This window comes from Monomorium pharaonis, chromosome 6 (genome assembly GCF_013373865.1).
Source record: "Monomorium pharaonis isolate MP-MQ-018 chromosome 6, ASM1337386v2, whole genome shotgun sequence".
NCBI lineage: Eukaryota > Metazoa > Arthropoda > Insecta > Hymenoptera > Formicidae > Monomorium > Monomorium pharaonis.
The window spans coordinates 5,324,581-5,342,687 of NC_050472.1; the positions used below are offsets into that span (position 1 = coordinate 5,324,581).

An 18,107-nucleotide genomic window follows, 5' to 3' on the forward strand; every position below is an offset into this window, starting at 1 on the left:
GTTTGGGATATATTTATATTGCAATGTTGTTTCTGTCTGATTAAATTAGGATTGTTTCAAAAAAATCCATTCTCGACAATAGGAATTTATAATTTAAAGCAATCATTAAGTATGCTTTTTTTAATCAAGGATTTTATTGTGTAAAACATAAAAGTTATAAAATTGATTGTGTAAATTTAATTAACCTAAAACGTTTATTAATAATTTAAATTAAAAAACGTAACTATAAAACTGTAATTTTCAAAAAATTATTTACAATTTTAAATTGTTTAATATTTTTTCCTGTTCTTAACTTTTTGTTTTAATATTTTCATGGAATAGAAAGAAAATAATAATAAATATAAAGTAACATATTTATAAACTGAATACTTTTTTAAATTCACTTATTGGAAAATGATTAGTATTTCATTGAAATTGATGAAATTTTTAAAAAATATGCAATGTATAAAAGACACGATATATATTTTTTTATTAATGTTATCAAGACATCTGTTTATTTACGTAATTGTATATATTTTAGTATTTTTTTAACTATATGTTATTCAAAAATAGGATAATCCAATAAAGTTTTGAAGTCAACTGTAGCTTACTCGATAACATGGAACGCTGTATTTTAAACTTTATTTATTCAAAACTGCTACTTGGTAAGATAACTTATTCTGCATAGTATTCTTCTCATGCAAGTTATTCGAGAATATTATGGCGTTTTATCGACCAAAATATTGAATCCTAATGCCTGAACTAAAAGCATCTAACTAATATTGTATTAAAAATTCTAGCTTAAATTTAATTTAATTTCTTTTTAGTTAAATAACTGATTAGAAATTAATACAAAATTTAATAGAATAAAGTACTTAGAAATTGCTAATAAACATTGATGGATTTACGCTCCGGATGTGTTGCTAAGCCTCAATTAAAAAATCTTGAAGATTCTATATCCCAACGGAGACGATATTCGCGTGAAAGACGGATTCCCTATATCTTATCACCGAAGTTCCTACTTTTCGTTCAAATTTTGAGTGCCACATCGAAAGATAATGCCGATGGTCGACGTAAAGTCTCCACTACTCGTTCCATGAAGTAGGGAAGAAGTTGCAGCAGCGGCTACGCGATAGTAGTTGGAAAATAGTAGTTGGACGAGATTTAGCGATTTATGCTCCGACCACGCCTGCATTTCGTCTCTCCTATGAGAAGAAATTGCTAGACGCGAGTGAGGCGCGGACGGCGGAGAAGAAGAAAATCTGGTTCTCGTTCAAACGAAAACAGTCCCGGTATGTAGGAACGGTCACGGCGTGTATATATATATATATATACATATATATACATATATATATACGTTACGTATTTGTGGTGCACGCGGACCTTTGGCGTAAATCTCATGTCGGAAAAACTTCCTCACCATCGTCTATTCCCTCTCTCGTCCTTTCTCTCTCTGCCTCTCTGTCTCTCTTCGCTCTCGATCTCCCTTTTTTCCCCCTTATCCTCCCCTTGAACTCCCGCAACGTTCGACTCGTTCTATATCGCGGTCCATCCACCTATCTATCCCACCTCCCACGAGAAACACACTCTCGCGATTCCTATGCTCTCTTTTCTCGCTTTCGTCTGTCCGGCTTTTAGCTTTTAGTCAGCCATTTCAGTGGTGGTTCTCTCAGTGTACCGGTGTACGAAAAGAGCCGCGATCGGCCGACGGTTGCGTACCGCTCGTTACCGTCCGGGGTCCTTTTCCCTTTTCTTTAGCTCTCTAAGGAGTCAAGACCTACGGGGATCTAGAAGCGAATTTCTTCTTTGCCGTCACAATAATTATTCTCAACTATTTGGGGCCGATTTGAACATCCGTAACGTCGGGTACCGACGTATGATGTACTCGATATTTCAATTACTGCGAATATGAAGAATTACGTGCGATAAAGCAGGCAATTTCTGAAAAAATAATCTTCCCTTTTGGTATTTCTATCCCCCCCTTTTCCTTCTCTCCGCAAAGAAGTATTGACTCCTTGTCGAGAATCCACCAAAGAATCTGCAATTTATAGAAAGTACACTTAGCGGGGGGGAACATCCCCTCCCTATATTATGTCTGCAAATAGTTTTTTTCTTAATCTGTTGAATTATTTATTTCCCTTGGATACTTTTACTTAGATACTTCAACTTCTAATAACACCTCCTTTCCCGCCTCTCTCCCTCTCTCTTTCTCGGTGTAGATATCTCAGCCCCTTCTTGCCGTCTCTCTCCTTTTTCCAGCTTCGCGACACCATCCACGATTCCCTTCTATTTTCTTGCGCATTTCTGCTGATTCCTTTTCCCTCTTCACGAATTTATTTTTCTTGTGTTCCCAAAGTCTCTTTCAATCCGAGTTCTCTTTCTTGCTGCATTTTAGAGAAAGAGTCCTTTCTTTCCAGCCCGGATGAAACAATCGACTCGTATATTAACACATTATTAAACACTAAAAGTATTTCTTTTATATTTCAAGTTTGTGAATAACTTCCGGACAAAAGTTTTGTCAAGTAAAAAAAGGGAGGAGGGAAGATTTTTGTCGTTCGTTCGTATCTTCGAAGCTTGAACATTTTATTGCTTAAAAATACGAGAGCTTCATCGCTCATCCCTCAGCGTCATCAAACAAAAATCCATTTTGAGCTGGCCAAGAGAGTCCGCGAATAAATACAGAACATTGCGGGGAAATTTGTAACCGAGTACCACGTGTAAACATCACGGAAGCGTATGAAATATCGATTTCGCGGCGGCATTGTCGCTACATGATGGGTATTTGTGAAATTCGACTTGCTGTATGAAGCGCTGGGAAAACTCTCACTCCGCGACCGCCTTATAGATGCGCTTTGTAATGTTTGCCCGAGTTTTTCAGCGACCCGAGAGACAGAGTTAGCGAAATATCGAATGCAAGCTTTTTTTTTTTTTATATTAAATCTCGATTGTTACACGAATCAGAAAATACGAAATCTTTTTACGAGATGTTTGTAAACGTGTATATGCAGATGTGTCGTGTTCTTTCGTATTATTGACAAATGGAATGACAAAAGAGATTTGCGATTTTATAAAATTTTACTTTATACGAAGTTGACATTATGACTTTTTTACTAAGCAAATAAAAAAAAATTTTTTTTAGATAGAGAAACGTTACCGAAGCCAATGACTACACTGAGTAACCACATTTCATTTGTTAAAAATTATTCTGAAACTGTGTTTTAATTTTGTTTTTAATTTTATTTGGCATAGATTTTATTTCAATTTGTCTTACTGCTGGTCTTATTTATACTGCAGTATTTTATCTTTACAAATAAATGTATGATTACAATATTTCTATATTAATTGTACTCGGATTCTAAATACATAATAAAAATTACGATTGTGGTCCATTGTAGCAATCTTTATAATTATACATATATTAATAAGAACTATTTTATTTTCAATAATTTTTTAAGGTCGCTCTTGTTCGATTCATATATATTGTAGAAAAAAAAGAGAAAATAACAATGATAAATATGAAGAAGAAACATCAAAGAGATTAACAAGTCTATTCTGTTCTATTTGAATATCCACTTCTGCTATCGTATTGTTTGAGTCAATATGATCGAAAAGCTCTAAAAGATAAAAAAGTTCCACGAAAAAAGAGATTTTAAATTAACGCACGAAATCAATCTAAATTCAGAAAAAAACGTTTTACCTAAATTATTAAAATATTAAACTGGTAAGAAAATGAAATATATATGTTTTGGGTCAAACAGAACGCGAACAGAACAGCAGGGTTAGATGACTTACGAATAAAATTTCCGCACAGCGTAGTTACAGTGAAATCCATCATAGCTTCATGCCACAATACAACGTGAAACATCATTGTAGATACAAACAGATTAATAATGCTTACTCGGTCACAGCGGGAGCACCAAAGGACTCAGTACGTTGTCACTTTACCTGTTTAGATCCATGCTGCATTGTCATCGTTCTTTCCCGGCGTATAATTTGGCATCGCGTGACTGCAACGTCTCAATACCGACGGTACTTGATTCCACCATTATTAACAAGCTGCAATCTGACTGTATGCTTTATACGGTGACATTGTCACTTTGATCATCCTCGAGACAATGCCGAAACGCTGTCGGAGATCGTGCTGTAAAACCGGCTTTTCCCTCGTCACTACGAATTACGGAGAATTATAGCGACTATATCCTCTTCCTCTCTCCCCAGGAAACCCCGTAATCCTCAGCCGAATTGGCCCCCAACGTGGAGAAAAAAAATAATTAAAATTTTCATCGTGATACCAGCGCCGTGATAAATGGCGAACTAAAACTTCGTCGAGATTAAATAAAGACGCAAATAAAATTAATCTCCTCCCATGCATTGGCGCGGTATCCTCGTAGCATGTGGCGTGAAATTTTTATAAGATTAAAGTATTATTATTGTTTGTACTTAGAACTGTTGTGTACCTAATTATTAACGAAAGAATACTGAAACGAACAATATATACATGTATGGTCCTTCGATATCTGATATAACAATTGAGATGTTAAAAATCCTCCACCGTACGTTCGTTAAAATTCATACGGAAATGATCTTTTCTCGATAAGCTCAAAGCCCTTGCAATGCAGAAGAAAGGAAGCGACTAATAAATAACGAGCGTATAAGGATATAAAAGTTACAAACGTAATGTATTCTTTTATAAAAGAAAGCAATAATACGAGCTTTTATACTTTTCTTTTTTATGTATTCCGTACCACTGTTCTCCTCCTGTGAGTGAATACGTCACGTAACGTCGTTATGTACTCGTTGTTTAGCCCTTAATTCTCTTTCTTACGAGATTTTTTTTTTTGTCTCCTTCATCTCGCGTTCGTCTTACAGGAGATTGTACGCGCGCGCCTCTTGGGAAGCCGACCGCATTTTAGCACGCGCGGCGACGACGTTTCGGTGCGTTATTAATCGGGACAAATAACGTTACTCCGAAGTGTCGTTACTTTGATCGTCACGGGAACGATGCCGGAAGCAGAAGCGCGAGCGAGCGGTACGATGTACGCGAATTTTCCCACTTGATGCGAATTATGCCGCAAGTGTATACACGTACGGAGGTGAAGCGCAAAATTATCTCAGGCAGCACTCCGCAATTCTCGTTTCACGTCGGAATTTCGCTGTACTTGTACAAAAGCAAGCCCCGTATCCGTCAGCAGACGCGGGATGCAGTTGTTTGCCAGCTGTCTCAACGGCACATCGACTCATCCTCCGCTGATCTCATTGACTTACAAATTGTTCAATTAAGAACGACCTTTATAAACATCCGCGGGAGATGTATTTTAATAACGCGATTCAACAATTGCGTACCTACGACACGAGACTGAAAGTCTTTTTAGAAACTGAAGGACGGAACTGCGAATGGAAATTATTGGAGAGTAAAATGGTGGTATTCTACAGATAGAAAACGTCTTTGTACAGAAAATATTTTGCAAATACGAAGGTATGGATGGACATAGGGATTTATGTGTAGGTAAAATAAAATATACACAATTTATTTAGTCGCGTGGAAAAGAGAAAGAGAGAAAGAGAGAGAGAGAGAAAAGTGACTCGTGTAAAATATGCATAAAAACCAAGATTTTTCCATAATCATATTTGACAAACTCTCTTTGATAAGATTAAATTTCTGATTCTTTTTTTCAACAACAGAATTTCTGCTCTGTACAAAATCTATTTTCATGAAGCGCAACATGTCCGTAAATACATTGCAGATTGCAAATTAGAAGCTATTACTCTAGTTTAAAAAAGACAAAGAATATTGGTTTTCAGAGTTTTTTCTAACGCAATCCTCTTGAAAATATAATAGAAATTTCGTGTTTTTTTTTTCTATTTAAATTAATTATAGATATCAACGGAACTAATTGAGAAATTTTACTAGTATAACCTAAAAATCTTTGAAATAAATAGTTAATTGCTATTTTTAGTTACACGGGGTTAATTTGAAAAAATAAACGTAAAACTAAAATTACAAGCATTGCAGTTCAAATAATTTGGTTATTTAATCGTGGTTCCCAAAATGGGTCATAACTGTACCTTCTTTTTTCTTAAAGTAGTTGTCGTGTAACTTTCCAACAATTTTTAAAGAAAAATTGCCAGAATAGTCAATAAATTGTGCCATTTGTATCAACATTTGTAAAATAAACCGAAACAAAAATAGCGAAACGCCACAAAGCTAGATATCCCTTTGTTTACCTATTCGCTCGTCTATTTACACCTGTATCGATGTATTAAATGTACGGCACATAACTTCCACTGCGATTGCGATAATCCGAGCGGATGGAACGGTGAACGGTACATTGTCACGCAGGAACGCGCCGCATTGTGTCGCGATCGTTGGGAAACAATGTGTCGACGGGGAGGATGGCAGGGGAGAGTGACGGAGAGGAAGGAGGATTGAAAGGGGGAGGAGGCGAGGGACCGTGCAGTTTACACTCGCAGAAAGTTTTCGAACTTTGCGCAAATTATATCGCGACAGGCCGAATGTACGAAGATGAAACTCGCGGTCGTTCCCCGCGGTGTTTCGCAATTACAGCAATATCTCACGAAATTTACAACGGAAAATCTCACCGTGTAAACCAAGCGAGTAATTAATGAGTATGATTATATCGCGAGATTATATACGCGCGCGCCCCGCGAAAGTGTATATCTCTCTCGCGTATCGCGATCTAAGGGGTACACCTTTAATTTGTTCGGTTTCGCAATGGTCACCAGGCGGCCAGGAGCTGATATTGTTTAGCGTGAAACGGGATGTTAATTAAACAGTCGGCGCGCTGTATAAAACTTGAAAGAGGAAATTATAAAAACGTATCGAATAATTAATTGTATTACTTATTGTGAAATTCTTTTCTACGTTATATATTGAGTATGTTCATCGAAGGTGTCGCAGAGAGAAAAGATTATATGTTACGATCAGGTGTCATACTATACGTTACGTTGTAGTTAGTTGATAGTGAACAAAACCATGATTCAAGGAACGCAGATTTTTAAGGGCGCGGAGATTAAGCTGTAATTACATTTCATTTGAACGTTATGACTGCATCTACTTACAGGCTGTATTATAGCTCCATCGAGCGAGATTAGAGCATTATGTGCATGTCCATATGTGCAGAATAATCCTGTTACATTCAGTATTCCTACCTTCGGTAGTATTTGTACTCTGTATCACCAGAGCCACCCTGTAATTTAATCTAGATATCGGTGTATTGTAATCAATTGTTAGTGAATAATATTAAAACGGCTTATTATTATTAAATTATATAATAAAAGAGTTTATCATATATTTAGTAATTTTGTACTTTGTAATAAGAATCTAAAATTGAATTGGGATTAACGGTAAATGGATCCATTACTTTTCGGGGGGACTCTTACACAGAAAAGAAAAGTAATATAGCCAATAACATATGTGATTGCGGGCTGCCAACTACATAAAATACTCAATACAATAATATTTGCTATTAATGCAAATAAGTACAATGTTGATACTGCAATAGCATATATATTATTGTATCGAGTATATCTGTAATTGGCAGCCCGCAATAACATATCTTATTGAATATATTACTTTTTTTTCAGTGTAGGCAAACGACTTTTTTAAAAACAATTAAAGCAAATTTGTCTTAATATTCCATGCCCTTTTCTTTAAGTTACTAATGTATTTATATTAGACGTGTACATTTACATTAACGTCTTAATCGTCGTATATCAAATACGTGGAGAAGGATGGTGATGGGACATCTCATAATAAAGTTTTCGTACTTGCTACAAATCAGGCTGTTATCATATTTTAAGGTGTGAACACGCCTACGTCTTCGTTATTGTCTCCTGCGGCGCCTCGCAATTGTCTTGCCGCAAAATTTACGGCAATGTCTCAAATTATTCCGCCCGTAAAGTTTAATATTAAAACACCAAAAACAAATACATTGTTCGCGTATACAAAGCACTGTAATGTGAGTGTAAAAGATTTCGATAATACGTTTGCGAGATTACATTGAATCAAATATTTTATACATATATGTATATAAATTCTATTCTAAGAAATCAAAAGTAAATTAAGAAATTCTTTAAACAATTTTAAAAAATACATCTAAATAAATATATACAAGATATATTTATAAAAAATTGATTTGCTCTTTTTTTATATATTTCTAAAAAAAACTACAATATTTAGCTGATAAAGTAGATGGCACTTTTGGATAACGAATTGCCAAGTGCTTTAATAAAAGATACGAACAAATGTCAGTATTTTCAAAACTAAATCTTTCTATCAATGACTCCAAAAAATCGATATAAAGATTAGTAATGACATTTAATAAACGAAAAAATTCATATGGATTCAGAATAATTGTTATTGCACGATTCTCTCTGTTCATCTCTCGCGTCTTGTTACGAAACTGCTCGCCAGATGAGAATAGATGGAGCGGAGATACGTGGTGAAGGAGACCAAGAGAGAGAGAGAGAGAGAGAGAGAGAGAGAGAGAGAGAGAGAGAGAGAGAGGAAAGCCAGAGAGAAGAAAAGATTTAAGAAGAAAATGAACGGAAGAAATATAAAGGATCCTGGAAAGTACGTGAGACTCGACCGACGTCTCGAAATATCCCAGCTGCGGGGCCAGCGCGGTGCATCGAATAGCCGTTTGCGTCGAATGGCCCCCGCTGCGTTTCAATTTCTTTACATGCATTGTCGAGTGCATGCACGAGTTGCCGTGACACTGTTATTCGGGATATTACTGCGGCCGGCCGCGGCGGTCTCGCTCGCGCAACTTTTTTAATTGTCTTACGCTGCGCCAAGCGGATTTTCCGATATATATATTTTTTTTTCCCCCCCTTTCGACATCCGACGCGCGTAACACGTTCGTGAATGCGACTTACAATGAACAACAACTCGAAACGATTGTCATTACGGTTCAATGACGAGCATTCGTGTCGCGAAACAGAAACTGCTCTCTCTTTCTCTCTATCGGACAATTGCAAAATTTTCTCAACTTAATGTGCCTTTTTAAGTGAACGATATAATTCTGCAAATGCAATGCACTAGAATTATTTCTATCTTAGCTTTTTGAGGGAAATGAACAATTATTTTAAAGATGCAAAATAACAATAGAATCTCTTGAGTGATTTTCATAGATTGAAAAAATTTGTAGAACTAATTCTTATGTTTTTTTTTTATCTAACGCAAATGACAATGGACTCTAATGTTAATCAACTATATCTATTTTGTTGCTGCAATGCAATAGAATTACTCGAGACGTAAAGCATTGTTTGTTTTTATACACGGAGAAAATTTTATATCAAAAATTACGATAGTTGTCACGGACCATGAGAAGAAATTTCAGAGAATTATACCACAAGTAGTATAAATATATATATACTATGGCAATTTGATGAAATATACAAAATTTTTATAATTCCTTCCTTAGTTTACTCTTATTGTTGCCACAGTAATTTTTACTCTAAAATTTTCTCCGCGTAGAATTTATTATTAATTCTTACTAAACGAAGAACTAACAGAATTAATTATACACGAAACTCTCACAAGAATCATTAGATTTTCCTGATTTGTCTCTTGACGTACTAAATTTATCTTCGAAGTTATTTTATTATCCCACCAAGAGCAAAATATCTCGCAAATGTCGGGCTATACTTTTCCTATTAGATAAATATAATCCGTAGTTAGTTAATTAATTTTTTTTTTTAACTTCTTCCGACGATTAGAAACGCGACACTTTGTTTATTCTACCTATTCCAGACTCCGTAAAAGAAGAGATGAACGGGGAGGGGGACAAAAATAAAGGAATTTATAAAAAAGAGCAACGACGAGCAGATCTCCCGCTTGTCCTACTCGCTTTCCAATCTTCTATTGAGTCAGTTTATCGTACGACCAAATTCGCTCTAGATACGAGCCGTTTGTAAAAACCCGTGGGTCGCGAGCAAACTCAATCACGGCCGCGCGGCGCGGCGAGAGACAAGTACGAACGAACGACGAATACGGGATTTCGGGATTTTTTTTTTTTTTTTTTGGTATCGATACGTTAATAATTCTATTACTCCGCCCGCCGCTATTACTCCATCTCTCCTCGGAGTACAATAGTAGTTTCCCACGAATCGTTACGTAACTCGGATTTATTTGCGGGGTCGTGTAAGAACGTGACGCATATATCGTAACGTCACTTCGACACGTTTGTCACGGGCGGGGGGATGATATCCGAAATATGTATAGGGCGCGCGAGACGAGAGTGCGCGTATAGTAAAACGCAAATTGGTACATCAATCAAAGGGGGAGAGAAATATTATTACAGTCGCGGTAAATCACGGATACCTCGCTCGTCGATATTCTCGCACGCGAATGAATGCCGCGCGCGCGCGCGCGCGCGGCAAAAATCAATATTAAACACGCGTGAAAATAATGTTAACCGAGAGTGATATATTGTCCTATCCAGCCAGAAACCAACGAACGAGAGGACGAGTGTCAATCACGGCTACGCGGTAGTTAGGGCGTGTATTACGAGTATTCCGACCGGTTCGTTACGTTTGTTTAATTTTATCAACTAAAAATTCGTTTGTTTCTTTAAACCCGCGGCGCATTTCGTACCGAATTGATTTCTTCGCGAGTCCGCGCGCGCGATCGAGGTCGAATCTCCCCCGCTTTACGGTGACAATTAAGGAGCACCGGCGGAAAGTATTAAAAACGGCGAGTCGATGCGATCGCGCGGCCGTTGTTTGACATAAAGCGCCCAGGTCACGCTCGTAATTGAATCGGCATAATTATTTTATTATCGTATCAACTGTCGTTTCGACGGCAAACCGGTTTCGAAAGTTTGACCGGTGCGAGCCGAACGAATTACACTGCAGTATTTCGATTAGCCATTAACATGGTTAAAAAGACACGCGCGCGCGAGCGGTAATTACGATTGGAATTAGTTATTAAATTGCTAATATCTTCTGAAATATTATTATAATATTATCAAGCCGCGCTCTCTGCTTCCCGCGCTTATAGGCGCGCGCGCGCGCGCATACGCGTAACGCGCGCCCACGGACGTATAAATGCAAATGAACATTTTTCCATGGGAGGCTATGTTGCATAAGAAAAATCAATTTCCTGATAGGAAGTTTCGAGCTGTTCCTCGCGTCTCCGTCACGTTTCCGGGAAATAGCGTGGCTGACATTAAATTTCCCCCCTTTTTTTTTTCGCTCGTTGCGATACTCTTCATGTGCAGAGTGATTCATTTATCTTGACGACCTCAAATTACGTTTGAACTACTTTTTGTGTGGGGGGGGAGGGGGAGGGAAACGAGAAAAACTCGTTTCGAAAAAAACGTTTGCTTTTATATATTGCACACCCGCCACGATATGCAAACACGTCGTAATTCAGAACTTCTCGTTTATATTCCAGGATGGAGCGTACGTGAAGAAGAGCGATATGGATGGTCTCGGGCTTTGTCCTTACGATCCGACACACAATAGCACAGCGGTTTTCGCCGGTGAGTATCTTTCGCAGCAATTCAGAATAATAGTCATAGGTATGAAGCACCCCCCGCAAATTGATGTAAACGCGCCTCTCTTTATTTAACGGAAAATAAATTTTTTTTAAAACGGTTCTATCGACAAATAATATTTACTTTCGCGACAACTTTAGTATTCTGTTAGCCTTCTTTGGACTTTTATTATCGTCTTTTCGCCAAGAAAATGCAATAAATCAAGGGTGCTTTACACTTACGGCCGAGGCTTTATGTTCAACTTATCGCATAGACCTCTATGAGGTCCAATTGAATGGATTGATTGAATCGAGAAACCGCGTGGATCAATATTTTCTCAAATCTTAACTTTGAAGAATTTTATTTTCCTGAAACATCGGACGGACTCCGGGAAAATGAATTTCCGACGTGGTAAATCTCGACGAGCAGTGATTTTCTCTAAAATATTTATTTTGCTCTCGGAGGAATTTTAGATGATATTCCACAAAGAATGGTTTTTCCCGCCCATCGAGACGCGACGGGTAGCAGTGTTATCGAAATATTTGTAACGTGAAAACGTCCGCCTGCCCCATCCCGGCTGCGGAAAATATTTATCGAGAACATTTTTATTACATTTTGAAACATATGCCGCGCACCGGACACACACGCGCGCGCGCGCGCACACAGATTTGACGGGCGACGCGTGGCTTTGACGACGGTGAGTGCCACTTGAGAGATTCGACCGCTCTACAACGAGTGAAGTAGCTTGTGAGAACGAGAAGCTCGACGCGAATATCACGAGTCCTCGTGCATTCCGCACAGGGCCGATTGAGATACAGGCATGATTTGCGTCTCTTATCCGGAGCGTATGCTGGAGATAAATATGCGTGAACCATTATGACAGAGACTACTCTTAAAAATTATTCCCTCTCCTTCATCACCGCGCGATTTCGTATGCTTTTTGTAATATATAATTTGCAGAGTTGATTTTATTTCTCTACGTCAATACTTTACGTTGTTTTCTGTCGTTTTTATAACTCAATATTATTTCGTACTGTAAAGCATACTTTTAAATTTACATTATGTTTAACGTTCTCTCTTAGTAATTTTATTTTTATTTGAATTTTTCGAAAATTGTGCTAAGAAAAAAGTTATTATTAACAGTTGACTTTTCCCATAATTAATCTTTAATCAGTGATGCCGATGCAAAGATCCGAATCGTCCTTTTTCAAAGGAAAAAATATCTCGAGATCGAAGCACTAATTTCTTTATATTTAATGGATTTAGCCGTTTGCTTGCTCGAAATATTTCTATTTGTTTCTCTCAAAAAGTTTCTCTAGAAATTCTTTTATCTTGCTGTTAAACTTACTTTTAATATGTTTGCTATTTTTAGCATGAGAAGGGAGATTGGTTTCGTAAAAACCTCATGTGCTCCAGTTACGCATTATGCCCCAGTTAAGGGTTAAAGATGAATAAACTTCGCGCGTGTTAAAGAAACGACTAGCTGAAATTATTCAGAGATGTTCTACCTCAGATTAGTGCGAAATCTGTTTCTATTTCCATTGCGTCCATTAATTTCAATTTTATTTATTTATTCTCAAGCTAGACAATTTTGAATTGGCAAACAGTAGAGAGAAATATTTCACGCTACGTCACGTTATGACCACGTAAAGAATTTCATTATTTTTTTTTTTTTTTTTTTTGCATATTGTATTGTACATAAATGTAACGTATAAATATACATGTTACATATATAATAATTAATTTCTCTTGTAAACAATAAGACATACTTAATTCAATTATCTAGAAGACTTTTTTAATTGAATTGATGTTATTTTGTTAAGACGTTGAGTCGTTCAGATATAAAATAATAATCACTTTTAAGTTTAAAAATTTCATCTTAATATTTCTTATAGGACTTTACTTAAAATTGTGTTATAATAGAATTATATTAATTTTGTATGAAACAAAAAGTTGATTTTTAAAAATGAAAAGTACAATACATAAGTAATTTGCTCGTTAAATGATGACGTAGTTCATCAATATTAGAACATTAATATAGTGCTGTTAGAAGATATAAAAGTTCGATATAATTTGATATAAAAACGATATCCTGTGCGTTTGCCCGAGAAACTTTTTACCTATGTGACGTATAACGTGCACTTTCATACGTAGAACGTTATAATTTGCTGATTACGAGGCACGTGCGCACGTCGTATGTTCGCCAAAGTGCAACGGTAAATCAATACTCTGGCAGTGCAAACGATGCCTTGCTCAATGAAGTCGTTTTACAAACATGTTTGATATTTCTACGTGTAAATGGCATGTCTGTGGGACGCAGCATCCAAACTATAAAAGATTCTCTATACATGTGAGTTTTGATGGAATAATTGAGAAATTACGAAAAGAAATTAAACGTGCGAAAATGTCCTAAGTTTTTTTAATCTCCGTTTATATGCGAATTGTCTATTTAAAAATTTTGTGTAAAAACCTTTCTTAAAAAAATTAGAAAAATTTTAATATTAAAATTAATATATAATATAAAAATTAAAAGGCAATATTGTTGTTAATAGTGCACAATAGAAAAAGAGTATGTGTATGTACAATATATATTGTTACAATTTTTTTGATACAACAAAGATCTTCCATTATTTAAAAAATCCTGATTTTCTACTTCTTTTTCTATCTCGAATCTGTATAGTCTCTTATCGAGACCAATAATTCAATCGAATGTGTAGCGATACGTTTGACATCAATATAATCTTGTAATTTGGAAAATTGTAATAAAATCGATTATAATTTTCGATATCTGCGCTGCAAATTTTGTTTTATCAAAATTTTTTTCTATAATTTTTTTCTTATTATTCTTTATATCTTTATATGCATTCAACGACTGTGTTCGTAAAAGTATATTTACAATATCCAGTATAAGAAATAACAATTGCAATTACTCCATTAATTGTGGATTAATTCTCTAACTTTATTAGATATATTTAATTATTAATTATTACGTAATTATTTCGTAACTTATTTATATTTTTCGATTCCTAAATATGGATCGCTTTTCATATTTAATTGCATGTTGTATTAATGAGATCTACAAATAAATGGCCAGACAAAGTATGAAGTAAAATATAATGGAACGATATAAATGATTAAAGCGTAAACGTGTATGCATATATGTTGTAACTCATTTATTATCTGTTATTTCAAATATATTATAATAAGATTTTTAAAACTAAAACAATATTAAAACTAAAACAATATTGCACATTTTTTAAATTATAAAAATTATTAATTATTAATATGATATATTTTGTATATTTTAATTTTAAGTACATAAGTTTAGATTTTTATATATTTAAAAAGAGCTTGTATAAAATTCAGAATTTATATGCGATACAAAAGTTATTTTATTATCTTATTTTATTTTTAACTCTTTTTAATGTAAGTGTATCGCTTATTTTTAATTGTTGCTGTAAATTTATTAAAATTAAAAAAATTTTAAACTTTTGTTATATTTTGAATTTAACAAGTGAAATAATTTACAAAAATTGTATATATGACTTGTTTTATTTCGTTGCCTACAACAAAAAGAATCGAGGAACGTTTCAATAAAGTTTAACAAAGTTAAAAATTCATTGTTTGAAACTTTTTGTCAACAAAAAATACTTTTCAAAATGTGCTTCTTTATATTATTTTGAATGTACACATTAATTTTTCAATATTGTATTGAAGGGTTATTTTAATTTTCTAATTTTTTCACGTATTTTAATATTTCTTAGTTTTGTAAATTCACTCTCCACTTTAATGATAATACATTCTTGCAACGTAAAAGTAAACAATAGATTGGATGTTTTTTTTTTTTTTTAATGACTCTTACATGAATGAATCTTATGTGTTCCACTTTAATTTGAACATACGGACGATCTTTCCCGCATTCCTCAACAATTTTCGCGAATTTAGGTTACCTGCTCCAGAATCCAAAATACGATTCGTGAAACGGTTGGCGAGAAGTTTTCCTCTCAGAAGATATATATTCTCTCGCGGGAAATAGAGAATACGTTCTATCATCGTATCCGTTGATTTTGGGGGAAGGTGATCTGACGGAGTCTTGTCGTTTCGGAAGGTCTTCACTGAAAATTTCGTCTCTTAGCTTTACCAGTAAACTCTTTGTACTGACACTGCTTATATTGCTTCTACTTCGCGCAAGCTACCGTCCCTCCTTACGCTGTTGAGGAATTTCGTCATCTCGGGAAATCCTTTCAGGCGCTTTATTCCTCGACGGCGAAACCTCCAGCATTTATTTTCGTAAAACCAGATCAGCGTGAACATTCGCTGGCAATCGGTGTACGTTTTGCCCGTACAATCTTTATAATTATATAAATAGTATTGTGTACTCTTTAGTACGTTTAATCTATTCTTTCAATTTGGTCATTTTTGAGATATGTAATCCGTCTTTTTAAAAAGGATGGTTTGATTATTACGTTTAAATTATTTATAGTCTATTTCGTATTATAAATATTTAAAAACATAAAGAATTACTGTAACACACATAAATCGGAGAAACGGCAGATCGGACGCACGTCAGTTTTAAATATCTTTTTTTTTTTAACCGTTTTTCAATAAAAATATTGCCTTTTTTCGTGACAAAAGCCGTATTGCGTAGTTGGATTTCTCACGCGTGGCTTTTATTCGACAAAAAAAAAAGGGCAATTCTTCAATCAAAACTCGCGTCGTTGTTCCAAATCGCTCGGCGCTCGAAACCCCTTTTAATTCCCGCGTTATAATGCATATTACCCTGCGTTAGCGTACATTCGGAATTCCTGCTTTCAGCAGCGACCCTGCTAGGCTACCTGCCGAAACTTTCGTCAAGTTTTCGCGGCGAAACGACACGGCACCGCCGGCGTAATGCGCCGGCGACGCAACGGTGCATTAAATCACCCCCCTTAAGTATAGCGCGCGTATGCACGCACGCAGCTCCAGAGATCTCTCGACGACGTGTTACGTGTCCCGCCCGTGCGCAGGGGGATGCGAGCGCAGGGGCGGGGAGAGGGAGAGAGGTCGGGGGATGCATCGCGCGTACGTATAGCCCAAGCCTCTTTCCCGCAGGTATTACGCGCGTGGCGCACGATATTCGCGAGCCTCGGCGTTGCCACCGCAGGCTCTACCGTAGATTTGTAGCCTGCAACGGGGCACGTTCATCCCCCTAAGTCTAACGTCTGCCTCGCCCCCGTTATATATGACCATCCGGCCGCTATATACACTTATCGCGCGCATACGTTGGCCGGCCTCAAATCCCATCGTGCTTTTTGAACGTGAAATATGGGAGGCCCCCTCCCCCCTCCCCCCCCTCCCTGCCGTGCGAGGAGAGCCGCAGCGGCGGCGGCGAATCCTTCGAGGATCTCCCTTACGGGTACACGGGGAGGAAATGCAGTAGCACAACGGATGCTGGATATACCCCGTATACTGTGTATACTGTGCAGCGCATTACGTACTCCGTGCAGCAAACACACATAGCGATCGAAATCCATGGATTTTTCCGGGGTTTGCCGCGACCGATTGCGCGCGGGACACTGAGAAAAATTGTCCGCGTGCAGGATTACCTTCAAGATGACGAGCTCTCTTCCCTCGAACGGGGAGGCAAATTCTCTAGCAAATTGAAGGGTTTACTTTCAAGCGCGTCGTTGAATATTAAAGGAACAAATTTAAACCGATCCCTTTGGGGGCCAAGTATCATTTATTTTGAACTTTTATATGCGGAAATTTATTATGTAAACATTTGAAAAACGATCTCAATTATTTCCTCATTCTATGATAGAATTGTTCACTTTCAAAGTGAGAGCAGCATCCATATTGACGTATGCGCCTGGTAATGATAAATCAATTTGAATCTCAAATTTAATTATATCTCTTATTATTTAACGTAATAATGATACATTAGTGAATTTAACAGTTTGTGCACATATTTGTGTCTATTTTTGAAAACGAAATCTTTAAGATTGATATTTAATTATTTTATTTAACTATGGAATAAAAATGTAACATTTATTGAACTTTATTTTTTATAATCAAATTAAAACTACTAAAAACTGGATTTCTATTATACATATAAGTATATGCTATATTTTTTATTCTATCATTACTAAAAAGAATATTGTTTAATTCACTTAAGCATTACTAAGGCATTGTTATCGAAATATGCAAACTGCAAATTTCTTAAGTTTATTCTTTTTTTTTGTAATTAACGACAAAAATGTTTACCATAATCTGAATTTTGATCCTACAAAGAAGAAAACGATGAAAAATTGATTTATAATGGCTCATGCAAAATAAATAATATTTTAACGAAAATCAATATTTTACTAGCTTTAGGCAAATAACTTTTAAACGAGTAAATCCATCCAAATGAACTTTCGCATGAATGTTTATTAGAGTTTTATTAACAAATGTTCTTTTCCATGCACAATTTTGATGAGCAGTTCAAATACTCCGGATATATTTATTTACTTGTTATCTACGGTATACTTAGTAGGTAAAACGATAACAATATGCTAGCAGTTTGGCAGCGATATATTACAACAGATTGACATCAATTGCATCCGCATTACGTTGCCGGCGAGCCTGCAGACATGAACGCATATCGGT

At 36.0% G+C, this 18,107-nt stretch overlaps 1 protein-coding gene across 2 annotated transcripts in view; it reads left to right on the forward strand.

Annotated features, from left to right (window-relative positions):
- Positions 1–18,107, forward strand: part of LOC105831653 (semaphorin-1A) — a 258,749-nt gene that overhangs the window by 225,016 nt on the left and 15,626 nt on the right. For both annotated transcript variants that reach the window (XM_012671924.3, XM_012671923.3), the window contains exon 6: positions 11,399–11,486. In XM_012671924.3, the coding sequence (XP_012527378.1) occupies positions 11,399–11,486 (88 nt within the window). The remainder of the gene's footprint in view (positions 1–11,398; positions 11,487–18,107) is intronic.